We start from the raw sequence: 21,761 nt of genomic DNA on the forward strand, positions 1-21,761 counted from the left end.
ATGTCTGAAAAGAAGGTTAGTTGCCGTGCACTGTAGTCAATGCTCTAGAACTTAGTAGTAATTCATATGTTATGATATTTTTCAGCCAGCGGCTTCCGGTAACTCTGCCGGTGGTGGTGGCGGTGGCCGTGATGGCGGTGGTGGTGGCGGTGGCGGGGACAATAAGGAAAAGCGACGAAAAGAATCCATCCTTGATCTGAGCAAATACCTCGAGAAAACAATCCGTGTTAAGTTTGCCGGTGGGCGTGAGGCTGCCGGAGTCCTTAAGGGCTACGATCCGCTGTTAAATTTGGTGCTGGACAACACGATAGAATTTTTGCGTGACTCGGACGACTATAAGCTATCTGATGATACTCGACACCTGGGTCTAGTAGTGTGTCGTGGCACGTCCGTGGTGCTGATCTGTCCACAGGACGGTATGGAATCGATACAGAATCCCTTCATCGCACAGGAAGGCTAGCGGGGAGATGCCATTGCAGCCGGTACAGTGCATGCTTGCATCATCCGTTGCGCAAATTCAAGCCATGGTCAAGCAAAAGTTGCACAACTCGCCAGCGATATCTCCCGGCAGCAAGGATAACATCTGTGGCCCTTTTCCACCCTTCCTGCTGCCAGGAAGGCTTTATGCTTTTTCTAATATTGTTTGATTTTCTGTTTGCGGTTATTAGCCGAATAGATCGTTACAGCAGATCTATCAATCGGATCTACTTCCATTGCATTTCACTTTTGCGTTTTATTATTTTTGTCATCACCATTCCGTTGATTTAATTTTCCATCGTTCCATAGCCACACTATGACATTGTAATCGAATCGCTCAGACTAAAAGTAACATGCGCGTGTTGAATGAGGCAAATACGTAGCAACACCCCAGCCTGCGTTTGAGGAAGATCGGTAAATCGATCGATTTATTTGCTTAACTTATGTAAAGTACATCTAAGTTGTTCTGCATAATCTAATGCTGTTTTTTTCGCGATTTTCCATATCGGGCGCAGACAGGCTGCTGTTGCTTGCGTTTGCGTCACACTGTCCGTGCAAGTTCTACTGTTTTTTAGACTGAGCAAGCAAATAGTCGTTAAAATTATAGAACAAATTAACTGGGATAACACAAAAGCAAGGAAGAATTTCAACATACACAGGTAAAACAAAACGAGCACGTCATTAACAGAGTCGTAACAACCGTTCGTCTACTTATATTCTAATCGGTGTTGAGTTATTCTTCATGTAAATAAATTCCAACCTACCTAAAAAAACACGCAACTTCGATGGCTCTTTCGGGTTCTCTCAGTCGAGTCCGAACTCGTTCCTTATCCAAGGGTACTGTGCCGGGCATTCGTTGCAAGTGGACAAGTATCGATCCTGTTGCAGGACACGGCTGTGTAGCTTGCAGGTACGTGGCAAATTACAGGCTTGCTCTTGTGGGTCGAGCTGCTTCGGCCGGCACTGCCAAGGTTCGAAGTGTCCGAGCTGGTTCGAGGTGGTTGGGTTGCGCATCCACTCGATCGCCTGGTAGTTGGTGACAAAGTACACGTCGGGATGCTTGGCCATGTCGTCAAGGAATCTCTGAAAAAGTTTCAAACAAAACACAGTTTATAAGGACACCACCGTTCGCCTGTCTTTCCGAGATACCCACCAGGAAGGCATCGAGATACTCTTGCTTGCGGAACCAAGTGGAATGGAAATAGAGCCCCAGCGGTGCCCGATTGGTATGGTAATGACGCTTGAAATTATGCACGAACATCCGGTAGATGTCTTCTCCGTTCATGTGCGGTGGGCAGGTATCCACCATGCCACACGTGTACTCGCCAGCCTCCAGCTGGTTCATCACCAACTCCCAAATGCCCGGATAGCTGCGCGATGGACAGTATTGATTGTTGCCATTACACGCATGCGGCATCTTGTAATCCAGCGTGTACGGCCACAGCGGTGGGTTCGAGAACGGAGCCACCATGGACGAGTCGTACACGAAACCGAACTCCTTCATCATCAGGAACTGGCGGTTCCAACCGACGCGAAGGAACGGTACCCGCATGCCCCGTAGCTCCTCCATCCGCACGTTCGAGAAGCGATTGATGATGTTCGCCTGACCGACCATTTCGTCAAACCAATCCTCAATGGTGGCGTTACGAGACCACCACTCTTCCGGACCTCGGTGCGTGATCGAATGGACCGCGATCTCGTGCCCATCGTTCCACATTCGTTGCACTTGCGCGTAATTTGTGTACTGATGCGAAATGAAGAACGTCCCGCGAATCGGACAACCATTCGGATTCTTGCGAGCTGGCGTGAAGATTTTCTCCGTATATAACTCCCAGTTCTCGAAATTGATCGCATCGTCGAACGTAAGCAGGATCATCTGCGGTGTGTGGTAGCGTTCCAGCCGACCGGGAATGATGGTGCCGTCCTTCGAACAAAAGCATTCGGGTAATTCACAAACGGACAGATCGCACGGATCGGCCGCGTTTGGATCGTTCTCCACATCGCACCAGCCTTCATCGGAACCATCCTCACAGTCCACCGATCCATCGCAGAAGTACTCGTTCGGCAGACAGGTTCCATCACCGCAACCCAGCTGCGATCGTTCCTCGCACTTGGCGTTTTCTAGTAACGGCTTCGGTACACGTGCCTCTGGGGTTTTGAGAAAAAAATGTCAAATCAAATTGGAATCAGAATGTAATGTATGGAACGATTTTTGGAAATAATCATAATTTCCTAATCGAAAGAAAGCAATAGGATCAATTGCAACAGATACAGGCTTTGCTATCAGACAAATTGCATTCCATCCAGCTTACCTGCGGTGACGTCACAGTTTTCCACGTTCTGCTTGAAATCACAAATCTGGCGGGATACGTCGAAGAGAAGCCCTACGGAGCATTTGAACTCAAACACTTCCCCGTCAAGGCAGAGGTAGTACTTGGCACACTCGTTGTTGGTCCACATCTTGTGCTCAGGTCGATCGGGATTTCTATCGAACGAGGAGTTGGGACAAAATAACTCCATAATGAGCAATGCAGGATTGTGAAACTGTTTTTAAATGGTGCTATAAAAACGCTATCTACTGCACGTGCGATGCTTATCAAACTAATGCTCATTAAACCACCCACAGCCGAACGAAAGCATACCGAACATGGCTTCAATTGTGAAACAATTGCGCAGATCATCAAAGAGAAGGGCTGCAAAAATAAATACACTCCATACTGACCTATAAAACCGCCCATCCTCGAAGCAGGGAACCGTATTTTTGAGACTTCTTTTTACGAGGTTGCCTCCGCGTGCTGAAAGGAAGAAAGGAAAATAATATGTAATATGAGCTAGCTAGCATCAACAGCAACATTGAAGCGAAAATGAGGAAGCCTCCCTCGAAGCCCTTGAAGAACGAATCGAAGTACTGATTGAACTATCGTTTCGCTTCGTTGATGAATAAAATCTGCGGTTGAAGTTCAACCCATTCATGAAATGAAAGAAATGCTCTCCACGGCAAGTGGTTTCGTGTGCTTTTGCTTCACACGCTTTTAGTTGAAAAATCATCGAATTGAGGTTAACATGCGGATAAAGAAAACGCCTTTTTTCCTCCTTTGAAAATTCGCAATGAATTGTAATGAAGGAATTGGAAGGAAAAGTTTTTTTATGAGCTTTTGTATGGCACATGTGTGAGTATGAAATGTTCGAGTTCGCCTTGAGGGAACGTTACGGTACCTATTTCGCGGCGGAAAGCCATTTACCGTGTATTGAGATGATTTAAACTAAATAAAATGTGAAACAAGGGATTGGGAAATTTAATTGAAGCTCCACAGGAAAGAACATTGCAGAGTGAGTGGTGCAAACTTTCATTTTATTTGGCTGTATACCACCGTTTCTATTGCATCTCTAATTACCTAACCGGAAGAGGGCTACATGGTTTTTGTTTGTTTTAGCAACCGCGTATTTATTCGATCATTTCAACAGTCAGCATGTTTCGCGTGCGCGCGCGTGTGGGCGCATTATGAGGCAGCAAAGATTGTTGCGGCGATTGCACAAGCTCTGCCAACCAGAACTGGCCAGTGCCGGCTATAGCTAACCAGCAGAAAGCAGAACCGATTCGTGATGCACTAGCTGGTTGCCGTTTTGTGTCATATCCGGTGGTAGACACAGCCTCCAATTTCCTAACCGGCGTGGCGTGGCCTGCTTTGCGCATGTTTTTAGCGCGCTTTGTTTGGCGATTATCTTTTCAAAAAGTAACGGCTAACGAATTATGCAAACACACCCGAAACGTGAATGCATTCGAAAGTGTAACAACACGGGGCGCATGATTTTATTACCTCCCTAGTATCGGAACACATTTGCTAGTATGACGTCGGAAAAACAACGACAAACGAGATTTATGGAATGATCATATACCGCATGTACTTCGAGTAATCTGTCATGTGTCAAAAACGATTACTTAGCTTCATGGCATACTGACACGTGGGGCAGAGATCCGCCATTAGCGATTAGGAGTTGTGTGCTGTTTTCCCAACTCTCCACGCCCTTTCTTTCCATTCCCTTCACTTCCCTAGCACACGTTTGTGCCATTAGGCGCGGGATGGATGCTGCTGTGATTAGATAACCTCACCCAGAGATGGCCAAAGGGTCTTCACCAGCGTGACGTCTAAGTACACCGTGTAATTACGGCAGGTCAGCAAGGTGTCCCCACACACGCCACGACTACTTTCACCCTTCACCGCAACCCCCGTTGGTTTCGAAAAAGGGGGAAAACAAAACCCATGCTCTGGCGGGAAAGGTGAAGGTAGTACCGGCGAGGAAGATGTTGAAGATCAATTTTCAAACCTCCTGCGACATATAACGCACCGTTCGAGTAGACTAAAACAAAAAATTATACACCACCATCAGTCAAACGGCGTGCTGTTACGGCACAACACGGGTGCTATTCAAATGTACCAACAACACCGTACAATGTGGTACAAATGTTCACCGGTTCACGTAACTCCACTTGGGGAGATGCCTCTTGAGGCTTCAAGGGATCGACTCCTCAAAAACAGGCGTTCGCGAAGTCCATGTAAGCTCAAACGTGGGAAAACAGCGTGTGCCCACACAACCCCCTACCGGGCGCGGTACCTTCACTGTACCTTGTGTTCGAGCCTGCCAGCAATCGTACAGGAAAATCTCGCAGATCAAACGTGAACCGAGAGCTCGACTGACTTCAGTCGCTCGATGGTGACAGTGAATGCGTCCGGTTTCCGTGCCTGGTTTCGCCGGAAATGGACAACCAACCGGCAGGCAGGCAGCGGGCAGGTTCGGTTCCCTCGTTTCCACCTGGTCGGAAAACTTAATCGACTCAACCGCTTCCACTCCACGACCGTCTCCAACAGCTAGTAGCTCGAAGAAGATAAAGTGTCCGCCTTAGAGCCCCGTTCAAAGACATTTCGCTATCTGCATTTGTTTTTCCTTCCTTTTTCAAATCGCTTCAGTGGGTTTCGTGCAGCAATGTGAACTGAAAGGTGGAACCTCACGGGCTGGGGGAAATGCATTTGTAATTCAATTTTCCATGTCACCATTTTCAGTGGTTCATTTTTCCCGGTGCTCGCCCCTCCGCCAGTCCACGTGGCAGGTTCGTGTCGGTCCGTTGCCCGACAAATACCGTTGATCGGGATCGCGAGGAGCTGTTCCAGTCTGATTTACATTTATATCCCCTTTTTCGTTCACCCAACAACCCCCTCCAACGGGTTCCACGGCGAGTGTCATTTTCCATCTTCGCGCACAGCGTCATCGTCGACGGTTTTTCTTCTATTGCTTCCATTCGTGCGCTTTCCAGACCGCACGCCCAGGAGGCAGGAGGCGGCGTGCGATCATTTACTTTAACGATTCATTAATTAATTATGGTCGCGGAGTGGGGTAGCAAGAGAGCCGGTTTCGGCGCTGCTCGTGATTTTCCAGTTTGTTTTTCTCGTTTACTTCAACACTTTAGCGGTGTAAACAGCAGCCGAGTTTTGCTGTCCCTGCCTTTTATTTTTTCACCCCCCCCCCATGGCGGTGGCTCCCGTACGTGCGTTCTATGAAGCCGTGAAGAAGAACGGTGATTTTTCAATTATCCCGCCATGCCACCGCACCCGGTTGAGCTATGGGTAGGGTTTTATTTTTGACACCCCAAGCGGTGCAGGGCAGCTAGAAGGGAAGATCTTCTCCGCCGCAGTTTGGTCCAGAATCGGTGGCCTACTTTTCCGGTGCGCTTTGTGCTGAGTTTGCTCCCAGCGACCCACGCCCAAGGCCTACTTGCTTCAAAGGTTCTTATGTTGTTTAGCAACTAAGTACGTGCTCAATGAGTCAGCATATTATGTCCACCGTGCTTCAAACAAAAAAGAGTTTGTCTATTTTATTCATGCTGCCTTTGGAGGGCGACGGTTTTCCACTCTGCGTTTCCGGTGCTTAGAGAAATGGTGGTTTCTCTTCACCAGCCAGCACACGGAAGCAGGAAGATTTCCCACCCATTCGAACTCCCCGGTGGGGGTTCGAAATCGAAAACACACGCGCGTTCCCGCGTTCAACTGCAGCCTGGTGCATTCACTGCAATTGCAGCCCACCGGGGTTAGGTTTCCCTTACCATCTCATCCACCTGGGCTTCCGAAAGGGTTCCAAAGCAACTGGTGCATGCACTCCCCGTCAGGGTGTATCTTTCGTTTTTCCAGCCCCCGTTCGCCTGTTGCATGCGTTTGTGATCTCGTGCTCGCAGAAAATTGGCACACATTAAGATCCCGCTCGCTTTCCCCCGGGCGTAACGGGGTGGGATTTTTTCTTCTTCTTCTGGCGCTTCTCTCTTTGTTTTTTTTTCATGCTAACATATGCCCACCCCCTTATGGATTTTCCACCGAATCCGAATGCGGTGCACCCGTGCCAAGAAGCTGACCCACCGTGTTGATCCTCAACCCCACATACATACACACACACACACACACACGTACCGTTTCCAGTGAAAGTGACCACCAGCGTCAGAGTCAGCGTGCAGCGTAAAAATAGACCCATTGCGGTTGATTTAGTGCCGCCGCGTTGCGATGTCACCGTCCGTTCGTACCACTGTGGGGTTTGCTTTTTTTTTGAGCAAATATTTTGTTCGATTCGTTTGAGCGTTTGCTAAATTCACCCTCAAACCATCGCTAGTTTGCGAGTGCCACTGTGATTGCTACCGAAACTACTGAAACACTAGCAAACTGGGAGCTTTCGTTCCGTCACCGGTGACGCCCGAAACCGTTCTGGAAAGCTTTCGAATTTCACTTGCACCTTCTGCTGCGTGTTCGGGAAAATCCGAACCCGTAGAGAGGGGTACGGGTGGCAAGAGCAGGAGAGCAGGAGTCACAGATCGGGGGGACACAGAACCGGCTGGCTTCCACACGCGTTGGTGGCGTGCAGTTTCAACCCGCGCGAAAGCGCGTATCACTCGCGTCGAATCGGTTTCGCGCGTGAACGCGCGGGCGCGGCTTTTCCACTTTTACTTTCACCCTTGGCCGGGCGACGCCAGGTTTCTGTGTCGTCACTAATCCAGCCGGGTTGCTCCTTTCACCCGCGCCCGGATTCGCGCGGAACTGGTTTACCGGATGATGGGGGATGGGGCCGGGTTCGCCAAATTCAAGCCGAACCACTTGACCGGAACCGAAACGGGATGTCCAGCGGGCGAACTAAGCCGGATCTTGCGGTTCATCCGCGGTTGCAAACCACCGACACTAACGCTACCTTGGGGGCTAGGAACGCGATCGCGAGCAGGCTGCTGCTGGGAGCGCGAAACATTAGGCACGCGCACGAACCACGGAACACGTGCGCACGCTGCGATCTCTCGACGGAAAATGGGGAAGCGTTTCAATCGGACCGTTAGTTTTATGGCGCGCCTTGCGTGGGGTGGTCCGGTGCGGCAGTCACGGTGATGCGGGACGTGCAAAGCCCGAAAGAAAGTCCCCGTGAGGCTGCGCGAGGCTGGCGCAGAGTTGAAGCGTTACTTTCCTTTCCACCGGAGCCCATCCGTTCCGGTGATCGTTCCGCACGGTGGGTTCGACGCTTTTCTCTCTCTCTCTCTCTCTCTCTCTTCCTCTCTATTTTGCTTATGCTCGTTGACTTGGGAGGGCTTCAGTTTAGCCACTGTTTATTGTTTGTTTGTATCGATAAAATCCTAAGTTCTACGATGCCTTCTGAAGCACATACGTGTTTTTTTTCTATCCAATCTACATCGCTTCCGATTTCTTTTTTTCGACAAATTTGACTCTAGCAGAGGACGCACTGGCAATTAATGTTATGTATGTTGGCGTAGGTCAGGTAAACGATATCGGTTGCGTAGATCGAGCCTGCTGCCGGGGGCGTGTTGCCATTCATCCTTTCGCTTTTCATGTCACGAGTGTTTTGATTCATGTTTCTTGGTTGCCTTAATATTTGTAAGCATCAAGTTCGGGAATAATTAACGCGAACGGAATGAAATTACTAATCGTTTTTCATATCGGGAGTACTGATTGACTATAATGATATAAACTATTCTGTAAAAATGAAGGAAACCCCAATGGAATGTCTTTTCCAGCAAGATACATACCATTAAAAACGGACATGTAACTCTATTTGATCATAATATAACATAATTAAAAGTTACTATTTCAAAAATTGCTATATTTTATAATAAATCATATGCTCAACACTCTTTCAAAGTCTTTCAAAGCTTTCAAAACCTCGGCACGTACAATGAGTATTATTGTATGGTAAGTACGGCACGACAATATTATTGAATCATAAAACTTATTTATACATATGGAGCATTAATTGATAACTAAATTTGATAAGTGTATGCTAAAGGTTTTATTATGTAGTAACTAGCTTTAAGTACACTTGCCTTGTCACGTTGTCTTCTTCTTCTTCTTTTAGATTAAAAGAATATGGCCGCCAATGATGCTGGAGCACGAGGTACACTACATCACAATTCAACTATTATCTAGTAATCGATAGTTAACACTTTAACTATGTACTGAGTTAGAGCTCAGTACTGCTCGAAGGCCAATCAATGACGCAAAAACCAATAGTTTACAAACACGCTTTTGTTAAACACTAGCAATACTAAAATCAGGATTTTACCGCCATAACCTTTCGGCTCTGCTTCTTGACACAGACTAACACGCTGTCACAGTATAGCTGGTTTTGCAAAAACAAATGCCCACCACTATGGCTCGTTGATCAGCTGTCAATCTTCTTCTTGATTTTGTTTGAATGTTTATTTACAAACATTAAAAAATCAAGTTCCTTGTTTACAAGCAGATAGTATTATATTTTTTCCCAAAAATATTGATAGTACGCTATTGAAATGCATAAGCCATAGGTCAGAATAGACCCTTTTGAAGGCAGAGTAATTTGCTCCAGACCGCAGGTTTTTAGACCCTTCGATTTGACAGCCCTCTCGCTAGTAAAAGATAACAGCTCCCCGGCACGACACGCGTCGCTCGATTCGATATCGATATCGGGGTCACGAACTCTAGTCAAAGGCGAATTTCCAAAATGTTGATTAACAAAGCAGTGTTATTAACAACCTTTGCCATACTGTTAAGTACCGGCGTGTTTGCAACGCTTTCGCCGTCTGATAAAAGTAAAAACAAAAAAGTTAAAGAGCTGAAGGTGAAAACGGACCCACAACCGACGAACGTGTACGATCGTGGTCTGGTACAAGGAGAGCCCTCAGCCAAGGACATCATTGTGGAGAATGCTGCCTATTTTCAGGATACTTCGCTCAAGCTGTTCGAGGGAACCGTACTGGGTTTTGTTACACCGGTAAGCAGAAGCGACACGCCGTCTGCAGTCGCTATCAGCACGCTGCTTAAAGGGTTCTTATCTAAAATGCTTCCACGGTCTCATCCGGTTCTTCTCTTTGCAGTGGAATAACCACGGCTACGACGTAGCCAAAATGTGGGGTCCGAAATTTGATTACGTGTCCCCGGTATGGTTACAAGTTCTAAGAAAAGGCCCCAAGAAGTACGAAATAGCCGGTGTCCACGACATCGACGATGGTTGGGCGAAGGATGTGAAGAAAGCAGGCTCAACGATCAACAATCGAGGTATGTTGTCAGAAAACGTTTTTTCGAATATTCTTTTGTTTAATGTTATTTCCTTTCCCTCATTTTACATAGTTGTGCCTCGTGTTCTTTTCGATAAATTCACCGATCGAGATTTCTCGCAGCTCCTGACGTACCCAGAGGAGCGAACCATCGTCGCTAAGCTGCTGCTTGCCACAGTTCGCAAGCATCGGTTCGACGGAATCGTGCTGGAAGTTTGGTCACAACTGGCGGCCCGTGTCGAAGACAACTTTCTGGTCGGTTTGGTGGAGGAAATATGCAACACTCTCACGGGCGCTTCGTACGATTGCATTCTTGTAATTCCACCAGCTCGCAAGGAAACATATGATCTCTTTTCTCGCAAACACTTCGAAGCTCTCGTGCCATCGGTGACGGCGTTCTCGCTCATGACCTACGACTTTTCGAGTGTCCAGCGGCCGGGAGCGAACGCACCGCTTTACTGGGTACGAAATGCCGTTCTGCACATCTGCCCCGACAGTGCGGACGGCCTGCGAGAGAAGCGGGCGAAGATTTTGGTCGGTCTTAACATGTACGGAAGCGATTTCACACCCAACGGAGGTCAGCCGATCGTAGCTCACGAGTATCTAGCTCTGCTGAAACATCTGAAGGGTCACCTCACGTACGACGAACACGATGTGGAGAATTTCTTCGAGGTGAAGTAAGTTGCAGAACGAAAAATAACGATCCTGTGCTTATATGCATTGGAAAAGTCACTAAACCTTTTTTCGCCTTTGTGCTCCAGAACATCCAACGGACGACACATGGTGTTCTATCCGACTCTTTTCTCCATCGATGAACGGCTCAAATTGGCTCGGGAGCTCGGAACCGGCATCTCCATCTGGGAGCTCGGACAAGGCCTAGACTACTTCTATGATTTATTCTGAATGGCCGCCTCGGGAAGCTGGCGCAAATGCTCAAAAACGCTGTCGCTGCGAATACGCATTTCGGATATTAAGTTACACCGAAATCAACTAGAAGGCTCGTTAGTGAGACGAACTAGCTTCGTTCTTATCTTAGCGTTAGCGTAATGCCTACAGCACTGTTCGGTTGATTATCTTGATAATACATTTTATCCTGCCTTAAACATAACAATGAATGTAAGTTTTCGCGACGAACGGTATGTTTCCATCCATCGTCGCGCAAAACTCCGCGTGTAAAATAATAGTTAAAACAGATGACCATTATAATGAGCTTTTAAAACGGGTCGCTTTAACCAGCCGTCGCCTTGCCCCGTCCACGGAAGCCCATCATCGACTCCGGTCCTTTTATGACGCGGTACATCAGATCCCAGCAAGCTTTCGCCGGTAGCAGGCACTTGAGTGGCAGAAACATGCGCACGTGCTCCGGCAGCATGCACTGGACCTCGTTCTTCAGTATCGAGCGCACCATAGCGTCGGCGACGTGTTTCGGCTCAAGCATCGGCAACAGGCGCGGTTTGCATCCAGCAAACATGCCGGTGTTGATGTAGTACGGGCAGACAAGCGTCACGTGGATGTCATCGTATCCATGCGTCTGTAAATCGAACAGCAAAACGCGTTAGCTTTGAGTGGCTAGCTGTCTGAGTGATACTCCCTTACCTTGAGCTCAGTGAACAGCGCCTCGTGGAACCCAACGCAGGCGAATTTCGTTGCGCTATAGTCAGTACAGCCATACGTGCCGAGCAGTCCTGCTACCGAGCCTACCGTCACGATATGCCCACTGTTGATGTTCATCATTTCCGGCAGAAACGCGCGTGTGGTCTGGCATGCGTAGAGCATGAAAGCAAGAAAATTAGCCCACTTTGATGACGGGAATCTTCGAAAGGCTTACCCAGTAGTGCGACAGGATGTTGACGGCATACGTGCTCTCGATCGCTTTGTCGGTCAGATCCCACAGCGTCCGGCATGCGACGATGCCGGCGTTGTTGATCAACACTTGCACGTGGCCTACCTCTTGCTGGACTTTCTTAGCGGTCTCGTACACCCGCTCACGCTCGGAAATGTCCACCAAATAGGTGTGGCAGCGGTAGCCTTCCGCTTGCAGCGCATCGACCGTACCTTGCAGTGCTAGTTAGGGTAAAAAATAAACAATCATCGTTATAAGGATTCAAAGAAAAAGAAGAAGTTTGAAACCAGTTTTTCCTATGCTGGACAATCATGCGATGAGTTAACAGCTGAGGGCCTTGGGATGATGTCAGTAGCCATTAATCAAGCAGCATAAGGGTAGCCGATGGACATCATTAATCGATGGACGCCTCGGTGGTGCGATATGAAAAATTAAGTTGCTTGCGGATTAGTCGATCCGTTTAACCGACGACTTATCATTTTCCTGTTTCTCTGCCACACACAGGCAGACTAGGCCGTATCCGGGCTGTGTAAATACTATGCGTTTCACCGAAGGTCGTGAATGGCGACAAAAACGCCAATCCATGCCAGGAGAAACCGCACAAAATGGTACTTTATCGCCATCTGTGGACAAAAAGCAAACACGGTGTCGTTTGCACAGTGTGTTTTTCTTTTCGTTTACCTCACAGACTAACAGCAAACAACCGAAGCCTTCGAAGGAGGCTGGGTCTTGGGGTGAAAAAAAAAAATATACGCTCAAGCCAACAGTTACAGCACCCATTTCGTCCGCTCCGATAACGCGCCACTTCCCCGCGGCCTAATGGCGCATTGTTGGGCGTAATTATTTGCCACCCCAACGTCATAGGCAATACCCATTAACCCATCGAGTTGATCTCTTCATCGCCGTCCACAGCGGGCTTGTGGCGTTCGATTTCGTCCTTCTCGGTGGTGCCGGGGCCGCTATGCAAATTTTATGTGCCGCTTATGCCAAGCCGCTAGACAAACAAAATCGTCGCCCCGGCCGGCTTCCAGTCGCCCAGGTAAAGCGCCCAGTTTTCCCTCATTATTTGCCCACGATCGCGACGGGGTCTAGACTTTATGCATCCTGCGTCGCGGGTGACCCGTTTGCGCGCATAAACAGGGCAGCTTCGACCCTCGAAAACCCTTGGGCGGGCTGCTTGACGTCGACCGCTGCATCCGGTTACGATTTTCGCAACTCCGGTCGACTATTTTCGGAACACCGGTGGCGGCTTTTTCCTTGGATTAGAGCGGACGAACCGCATTATTTACGCATATAAACACGGCAGTTTTATCATCCATCCACAGGTATCTTGGCAGATTTCTGGTGAAGGTTTCGTTTTTTTTGGTAATATTCGAGAGGACACGAATGATTTGCATTCGTTTCGTGTGAGTGTGTGTGGCGGTGAATTTATGAATTCAGACATCTCGTGCGCGGAATCTACATAATTTTAATGACCTCACTAGGGCTTATATCTGCACGAGGCAATACACATGGTGCGATTTTGCCCCGAGCGGCCACGGGCCTTAAAAGTCTATCTTCCGGGCGGGATCTTGTTTCGCGAGCGTGTTGTGAGTGCTCTAGTGAGATTAAACCAACGCAAGCTTAAAACCACCCCACAGATCGCTCGTTTCCAGGCGCACTCGTGTGCTCTTCTCATTAGAGCTTTCGCTAATATGGCGAATGATTTTCCAAGAACGTGGGATTAAGTCGCTTGTGTAGCCGTGAGCTTGAAGTGCGGTGTTTTTTTATTAAAAGATATAAATCTACTAGAAAAATACAACTCAAACGATTTACCATCGACTCGTCTATTCGTATTTTTCCACCCACTCTTTATCCTTTTCCATCATCCACTCACCATGACAAACCGCTGATATTGTTGGTTATTTATGTTCCCTAATCAAATCCAGATAACCTGACCTTACCGCTCGACTTTTGATATCCTTTCGAAGCATCCGACCATTTTCCGTGGCAGTTGCGGCAAAACAATCGTTAAAAACGCATTATCACCCGCGAAATCACATTCGATGCGATACGAGATGGTCCGTGAATGTGTGCCACGCAAAAAAAAAAAAATAGCAACTCAGATAAAGAACTCATCGAAAAATAGCGCTGCAGCGATGCCCGCCTGGATGAAGCACGAGTTGTGCTGTTGTTAAAGGTTTTGTTTGTTGCTTTTTTCGCCTTTTTGTTGGTTGCTTCATCTCCACCATCGCTCGGTTTAGTCGAATTTATCTCCCATAGCTTTCTTCACCTTGCCGATCGTGGGGGCCGCCTATAAAACCCCCTTGACCGGTTCAGATCGGAAGACAATAAAACCGCGCATTTTGAAAAGCGATCGCGAATTCCCACCAGCACCAGCTGCGGTGCAGAGTTTTTTTTGCTTGCCGATACGAAACATAGTTCTTCTACATGTTACACGGGCTCACGCAAATGGATGAAAAACACCCGCTCTGAACTGCTGCAGCTGACGTATGCTGGCTTGCGGAATTAATCACGGGCGACCCATAAATGCGCAAGGCTGTCGGAACGGGTTGGCAATGCGATGCGCCCAAGCACCCTAACGGGGATGTAAAATATTTAAATCACACATCTGTTCCCGCGTGGTACTGCTTCGTATTTCAAAGGCGAACATGCCGAATCGGTCTAGGCGGGTTGCAAAACGATAAAAAAGCGAACCCTCTAGCCACGCCAGGAAATGGTTTGTTTTTGGATTGCTTTTTTCACAGCTCCACGCTTCTGAGCGGGCAGTGATAAACCACCATTTTACAACCGGGCTGATTGTAATTTCGGAACAACCTTGCAGCCTTGAACGACGCACACGATCGATGAGAAATGGCAGCTTGATCGTTTAGCGAATGCAATACTCGCTTCCACCGTTTAGCGGGGTGTCGAAGATTGAATTATCCGGCCACGCTGGATGGGCGGATTCTTCCGCTTCCGTAAATGGTGCGAATTTGCGTGCTTCGCAGAAGAAAAAAAAACGGCTCAATAAATTAGAAAGCTGTGCCTCCGAGTGGCCAGTGCGTACGAGATGTCAGCACACGCACCGCGCCTGCTGATGCGTAGCTGTTGGGGGCAAATTTTGACGACTGCCATTGCGACCACCGAGATCGACAGGAGCGGCCAGATGGAGTGTTGCGTAAAGCGTGGCATTTGGCCTGAGGACGTGCTCAGGTGCCGCAAACTCGTGTCGAAATTGACATTTCACTACAGGCGTTCGTTTTGGACGGCGGCACGCGAATCCTTGCCAATGTTTACCATGCAATTAAGTAGAGAAATTGATTGTCGAGGATTTTGGTGGAACAAACGATCGTTTAAATTTGGTCGCCTAGGTTTGTCATGAAACACAAATAACTATCAGCACGACTCGAAGCTGGATCTATTAAAATAGGAATCTCCTTGGAGCCTTTTGTCCCATCGAATCATAAGCCAAATTTCAGCTCCAGGTTCAACCAAACTGCGTTTGTTCGTCCTACGAACGGTACGATAGAAGTGAAAAACTGAAATGCCAAAAAAAGGCCACTATCTAATCAAAGCTGTAAAAAGCTCCACCTTGAGTTGTTGGGAGCGCGCACCGGGAAGTTGATCTCCCTATTTCATGCTCGATAGTTTTAGCATCTTCCACAAAGCAGGCAGCGTTTTTTTCCCGCAATCAAGCAACCCAGCCACAATCGTGCGGCTGCGATCTAAGACGGCGACAAATTATACCCACCATAAAGCCACGACCCGTCAGGGGGCGCGCTTCACAGCGCCATAAACGATGCTTATGTTTAGCCTGGGCTCCACTTCCGCAGGTCTCGTTTGGCACCTTCACGCATGTTGTCGCATTTGTCACTTGTCAGACTGCCGCATTAGGCACCGATAGTGTCCACCCGCGCTGGACTGTCCGGTTCCCGGTTGTGCTCGCCCCTCAGCAAACCTCCATCAACCAATTGAAACGCGCCCGCACGCACGTTGAGCCTTACCATCGTTGTTGATGTCCCAGATGACGACGCGGGCTCGAAGACGCGCAAAGTTCAGTGCCAGCTGCCGTCCGACGCCACCACCTCCACCGGTAATCAGCACCACCTGACCGGACACGTCCTGTGGATAGATGGAGAAACGAAATGGTTTGAAACGGTTCAACTTGCGACAGTGGGGTGAGGCCCGAACAAATCAATCAATCGTTCGGGGCGGTGAAATCGATGAGTGTGCGTGCCAGGAGAGAAGGAAGAAGGCTTCACAGTCCACGGGGGTCCCTTGGGGCCGGCCTAGGGTGTGGTGAAACTGTTGCCACACGCATTCGACGAGTCGAAAAACCAACGGATCGGATCTTTGGTATCGCTCACACAGCGGTGGGCTTGGCTTGGGTGGGCTCACAAAGCAAACAGGGATGTGCCATGGACGACACTATGGGGCTAGCTGAGTTGAGAATGCCATTAACACACAAACGATGGCCCGGTGTGACCTTTCGTGTTCGGTTTCAGCAAGGTATATGAGTTTTACACCCGGAGCAGACGGGCGCTACACGTGGAGTGGCTTTAAGTGCAAAACACCCTTTTTGTAAAGAGTAATGTTGAGGACAACGCAATGTCGCGATCGATACAGAAACTCATTTATTTCGCCACGTTTCCAAATCGCCCTGGGCCGGGGACGGTGACTTGCGAAGCTTGTAGAAGCTTTCCTCGTGATTTTATCGTGCCCAAGACAACGACGAAACCCGGACAAGGGGAGGATTTAATTAAAAGCAGCGAATATTTGACAGCCTCAGATTGCATGCCACTGGGGTGGGGCCGCTTTGCTTTTAAATTGTCAAATGTGATCGATTTGCAAGAAAACTAAAATCATTGGAGGAGAAACTCCGTCCCATCGTGAGCTAGGCGGTTGGCTCGTGTTTGCTTTAACATGTGTTCAGAAAAGAACTGCTTGTTGGCAGGTGTTATGAAATATTAATTGAACCGTTCGTTCGCATCATTGCCTCATGCAATTGGAATTGATGGAATGGCTTAGCATCAGTAGAATTACCTACATTAATTAATCGATGAAGAAGCTCATGATGGGTAGTAAACGCCGGCAAGGAAAAAGAGCAGGTTTAAAGAACTCAACGTTTTAGTTTTAATGTACCTTGTCCGTTTTTTTTTAAACTAAAATGTACGATTGCTGCGTTGTTTCCACCTCCTGTACACAATGCTCGCTCATTACCAGACCAACAATGAAGGGTTTTGTCTGGCGGGATGTTTTTTGTGTGTTTCACGACATTTCCGAAGATGAGCAACAGCAATAAGAATACTTTAAAAAAGCAACACACACACACACACCGCGGGCTCCACCCTGTCCTTAATGGCCTGCCAAACAAACCCTTCGGCCCGACAATGGCCGTGTCACAGAAGTGGGTGTCTTCTTGCGGCACGTTCGAGGCCATTCGAGCAAACACACCGGCACCGTTTATGCCGGTTGCGGGAACACGTTCGGGATGTGTGTGCAAATTCATCAACCCGGTGAAGCCGCGCGATGACGTGATGTGCCTTGGGTGGTACATCGGTGTTGTTTGGTGTGGTTGCTGGATGCACTGATGTGTGGCTTTCGCGAGCAGTAAAAAATCGGGTCAACTGCAGCGCGTGTTTGTGAATGATTTTCGTTGTTGTTTCATCGAGGTGGAACATAATTTTGGTGAGCTTGTTTTATTAGTCTTCTTCCACTAATCGTTGAAATTTGAAGCAAACAAAGCAGTGGCGTAGAAGCTCTAGTAATAGATAATTTGATATTAATGATCGCTGTGACCAAACCGGCATTAGAACAGGCGGCCATCTGTCAGCGCCACCGCATTTTGACGCTGTGTCGGGTAATTGCGTATTAACGGCGCCGGTTCGTAAGACTCGGTTGAGAAAGCGGGCATGAAACGCTTGAATCGCTAGAGAAACCTAGAGATATTTTGGAAGCTGTGACCGTACGTTGAGACGCGCACCACATGTACCATTTTAGAGGGTTCGTCGCTTAAAATCACCCATACGCTCGTTGAAGTCTTTCGTTCATTTTGAATATTCATGATTGTTTTCGGGGTTTATTATCATTTTTTAGGTGCGATTTTAGTCCTCACAGCTTAAATATAGTGTACATTGTGAAAGTAATTCACTTTCTGAGGCTTTTTATGCGCACAAAGCAATACAGGCTGCATTTATGGCAAAACCTTTTTTTAGGTATTACAACTTTCACCTCTTTCCGTACGTTTTGAGAGTACAAAGAACCGGTTCCTTTTTCATAGTTTTGTTTTATGTGCTTGATGAAACACTTGAACGGATTTCTTTGTGCTTACTGTGAGTGGTAATTTCGAGTAACATCCGTGGCAACACAGAAATTGTCCTTGCAGTTCGCTTCATCCGCGCAGTGACCGTTGCATCGTAAACCCGGCTTCGAAGTTAAACAGTACTTAGCATATGCAAAAAAGTACCTTCACTTTAAATGCTAGGTGCGGTTCAACCATTGAAATAGTATTTGTATGGTTATTTCCCATTGCTTGCATCCCATGGCAGAGTCCTGGTGAACTGCCGGGCAAATGTACCGGCAGTTATGTAACGTCCGCACGGGAGCTCAGCTTCAAACTTTTTCTCAACTCTTCGCTTGTACTTTTGTCAGCGATGGGAGAGCATAAGAAATTTAACGATCGTGTGTTTTGAATCCGCGGGAAAGGAACTTTGTGTACATTCGAAGAAAGGGCACTATGGCTTAGAAATTTGGCCTACCTCACTGTCTTTTAATGGGAGTCGAACACTCAGCGTTGCATTAAGGTGCCTTTTGTTACCGCTGTCAACCTGCTGAGTTTATCGTGCTTTGGTTAAGTAACTTTTCGAGCAATTTTCCCCGTCTAGCACTCGCTTTCTCTCTCGTCTCTCTTGAGGGAGCCGCACAGCCTCCACATGCCAGACGGCGCTCGCCCATAATTGCCTTCCGGTGTGTCACTTGAATCGCTTGGATTGATCTAATCATCGCAAATCAGCGATCACTTAATAATTGCTCACCGTTTAGTGTCGCACCAGCAGTGACACTTAAGGGAAAGGATAATGTATGGAGGACAAAAGCGGAGTGGTAAGGTTTGGTTTTGCATTTCCCCTCCAACCATTCGAACGTTCACCGAGGTGACAGTTTTCTCCAGGCGCCGGTAGCCACCAAACGGGGTCGATGAACTATTTCGAGGCTTTATGCAACATCGCGTACGGCGTGCCCGAAGCATGAAGCTCTTACGTTGCGGTTTTCTTCAGGGGAACTTTTTTAACATTCATTTTTACCGACATTTCTCGTTAATGATTTTTGGTATACATTTTATTCACGCTCGTTAATTAGGCGTGAAGAATCAATCGGTTTTGCGAGTAAATTGAAACGAAAACTAAGCCTTTTTTGAATGCCGTGAGTTTTTTTCCCGGTCAGAAGCAATGGCTGTCAATTTAGGTGCAATTAGACGAGTTCGTCGCTTGAAATCCCCCATACGCTCGTTGAAGTCTTTCGTTCATTTTACATATTCATATTTTTTATTCATGTTCATACTATTTATTCACCAACCAGGTTAGATATCTCTTTTTAAGAACCGTTTCAATCAAGTGCTGATGAGCTACGCAAATGTGTGGCGAATGTGCTAATTTTTTATTCACTTATTGACTCCCCTTTTTCGACAGCCAAGCGTGACCCAATTTTTTATGGTTTGACCTCTTAAACCGTAGAGTTTAACTCTTATTTTGTCGAGCACTGAACAGTAGTGCAAGAGACTCATAGAAGTTTTCTTAAATCGTGGTGTTTTGACAACACAGGCTCTACTATCAAATGATAAATTTCGCTGCCATCAGTTATAAGACTGTCCTGTCGTGTGTGTATATAGTTATAAGACTGTCCCGTCGGTTACTGAAATCTTCTGGACATGCAATGTCGGGACTAAATGCCTCCTGGACATGCGATGGCTCAGATGCATGCGTTCTTTCTGGAGCCGATGATGACCCACTTTCGTCGGGGAGCATGAGTGCAAAGCGTTTAAATTATAGGTGTCTTTTGCATTTGCTTCTTCGTATTTTCTTAATGATCCGTTTTTCTTCAATTTAGCTTTCTTTATTCGATTATTTATCAGCTTTCGCCATAAATGTCCTGTCGAAAACAGGATGCAATAAAACGGGCTGAAGAAGTTAACTGTAAAGTGCATTCTGCGATGAAGCTACATAAAGAGAAGCAAGAACTGGCACAACGGCTACGCCAAATTGTACTGGTAAAAACTGGTTCTTTCGACAACTGAAAGTATCTCCGGTAAGTATCAGTTTATCGGTGGCGATGCAATTTTCGGGCTTTCTTTTTCGTTAACCCAATTTTATATCGTATCGTGCTTTTGATGCCAGTATGGGGCTTTTGATATCACTTTACGAACAGAGTTATCGAAAGACATTCCCCAGCCCACAAGCAGCGGCTAGTCGCGACTTCGATTTGGCTCGACTTCCACTCCGGTCGTTGACGGTGCAACGAATCGCATTTGTCTGACAGTGTGCAGCTCAGAGTTGGAGAAAGTAACACAACCCCTAACAATGGGGCTCATTGAATCAGCAAAACGAAAAGCAAAAAGAGCAGAAAAAAGCACGAACGGCACCGACCTGCGTACGATTGAACGAGACCGTTTTAGGAGCGGTTTCTGCAATGTGGCCACAGGCGAATAATTTACATTTTACCTTCACTGTGGTAATCAACTTTCGTGGCTTTTTTGAAAGAAATGTGAGTCAATTAAAATTGAACAGGTATGTGTGGTTGGTTTCAAACTGTGGGTAGGTTAAATTATAAAATTATTTTAGATCCACCACCGTCACGTTGCAGCAATCAGAAGAGCTGCTAATCATTCTGTGTGTAGCTTGGCAATTGTGAATATTAATTTCATTGTCGAGCTACTGGTGGTGCATATCTTAACGGCTCTCAGACGTAGCAATTGCATCTAGCCTGACGTGTCAAGGAGAGTATAAGGGGTGCATCGTTAATGAAAAGTAAAATATTGGCTCCCTTCAATAAGCATAACTCTTCTAACTGCTCATACATTGTTCAAGTTGCGAGCACCAAACGATGTTATGCTGATGCGTAATAATAGGTTCACCTTCCACTGATACATCAGAAAGCTTTTTCTGCTCAAAAACCATCGAAGCGAGCCATTTTGTCTTTGCTCGATCATTCGCATTCTTAATGATTCGATCGCGGCCATCCGCTCAAAGCACCACACGCAAAATAGGCACCTGATAATGATGAATCTCACCTGCGCTGTGCATCATCCCACCGAATGATCTGCTTTCTTTGCTATCATTAGCGGTACCCATTTAACTCACCTTCAGCTTCCGAAACCGGTACGGCGTGAGGGTGTTCACGATCGTCTCCCCCATATAGTAGATGGTCTTCACGATCCAAACGAAGAGATCGATGAACAGCGACAGAAAGTGATCGAGCGGATTCTCGTACAGCATGTCGCGCATTCGGAGCACCATTGTGCGTTGTTTGCTGAGCGATTCGTAGAACCACACTGGAAAGATGCAACCCTTAACTGCACTCGATAAGTACGCTTTGCGCTTAATTAGGCCTGAAAAAAAAGCCGACTCGATTCCTTCACTTCAATGCACTTGCGAGGGCACGTGGTCGCTTCACTTTTCACTAGAAAAACAAAACAAGAGGACGACAATTGTGGCGATGTTAGTAACTGCGATCTCGCACGGAACTGTGAAAATGTTTCCGTGCCGTCTTTTTCACAACTCCCCCCAAAACGAGACGAACGAGATATTTGGGTCAACCGGTTGAACCCAAAGCCTCGACCGGGGCTCTTAATGCTCGTGGTTAGAAAGCACGCTGCAGCACAACCAGCGAGCTTTCTTTTTG

At 47.4% G+C, this 21,761-nt stretch overlaps 4 protein-coding genes across 5 annotated transcripts; 2 read left to right on the top strand and 2 right to left on the bottom strand.

Annotated features, from left to right (window-relative positions):
* Positions 1–1,235, top strand: LOC128723348 (U6 snRNA-associated Sm-like protein LSm7). Of its 2 annotated transcripts, none has more exons than XM_053817078.1 (2): positions 1–17; positions 145–1,235. In XM_053817078.1, the coding sequence occupies exons 1-2, from the start codon at positions 1–3 to the stop codon at positions 458–460; spliced, it is 333 nt and encodes a 110-aa protein (XP_053673053.1). In that variant the 3' UTR covers positions 461–1,235. The 2 variants fall into 2 exon arrangements, with proteins under 2 accessions (XP_053673053.1, XP_053673052.1); XM_053817077.1 differs by having other exon boundaries at positions 1–15; positions 86–1,235.
* A 46-nt stretch (positions 1,236–1,281) lies between these two features.
* On the bottom strand, positions 1,282–6,993 carry LOC128725115 (chitin deacetylase 1). Its single transcript, XM_053818835.1, has 5 exons — positions 6,933–6,993; positions 3,200–3,272; positions 2,790–2,962; positions 1,631–2,625; positions 1,282–1,560 (listed from the first exon to the last, which is right to left on the bottom strand). The coding sequence occupies exons 1-5, from the start codon at positions 6,991–6,993 to the stop codon at positions 1,282–1,284; spliced, it is 1,581 nt and encodes a 526-aa protein (XP_053674810.1).
* A 2,496-nt stretch (positions 6,994–9,489) lies between these two features.
* On the top strand, positions 9,490–11,144 carry LOC128722664 (chitinase domain-containing protein 1). The gene is made up of 4 exons (XM_053816341.1): positions 9,490–9,759; positions 9,863–10,043; positions 10,116–10,719; positions 10,804–11,144. The coding sequence occupies exons 1-4, from the start codon at positions 9,490–9,492 to the stop codon at positions 10,943–10,945; spliced, it is 1,197 nt and encodes a 398-aa protein (XP_053672316.1). The 3' UTR covers positions 10,946–11,144.
* LOC128722666 (epidermal retinol dehydrogenase 2) lies at positions 11,053–21,420 on the bottom strand. Its single transcript, XM_053816342.1, has 5 exons — positions 21,221–21,420; positions 15,872–15,989; positions 11,871–12,106; positions 11,639–11,800; positions 11,053–11,573 (listed from the first exon to the last, which is right to left on the bottom strand). Exons 1-5 carry the CDS (start codon positions 21,374–21,376, stop codon positions 11,271–11,273), a joined length of 975 nt encoding a protein of 324 aa, XP_053672317.1. The 5' UTR covers positions 21,377–21,420; the 3' UTR covers positions 11,053–11,270.
* Positions 21,421–21,761: the final 341 nt, after the last annotated feature.

This window comes from Anopheles nili, chromosome 3 (assembly GCF_943737925.1).
Source record: "Anopheles nili chromosome 3, idAnoNiliSN_F5_01, whole genome shotgun sequence".
In the NCBI taxonomy this organism is placed as follows: domain Eukaryota; kingdom Metazoa; phylum Arthropoda; class Insecta; order Diptera; family Culicidae; genus Anopheles; species Anopheles nili.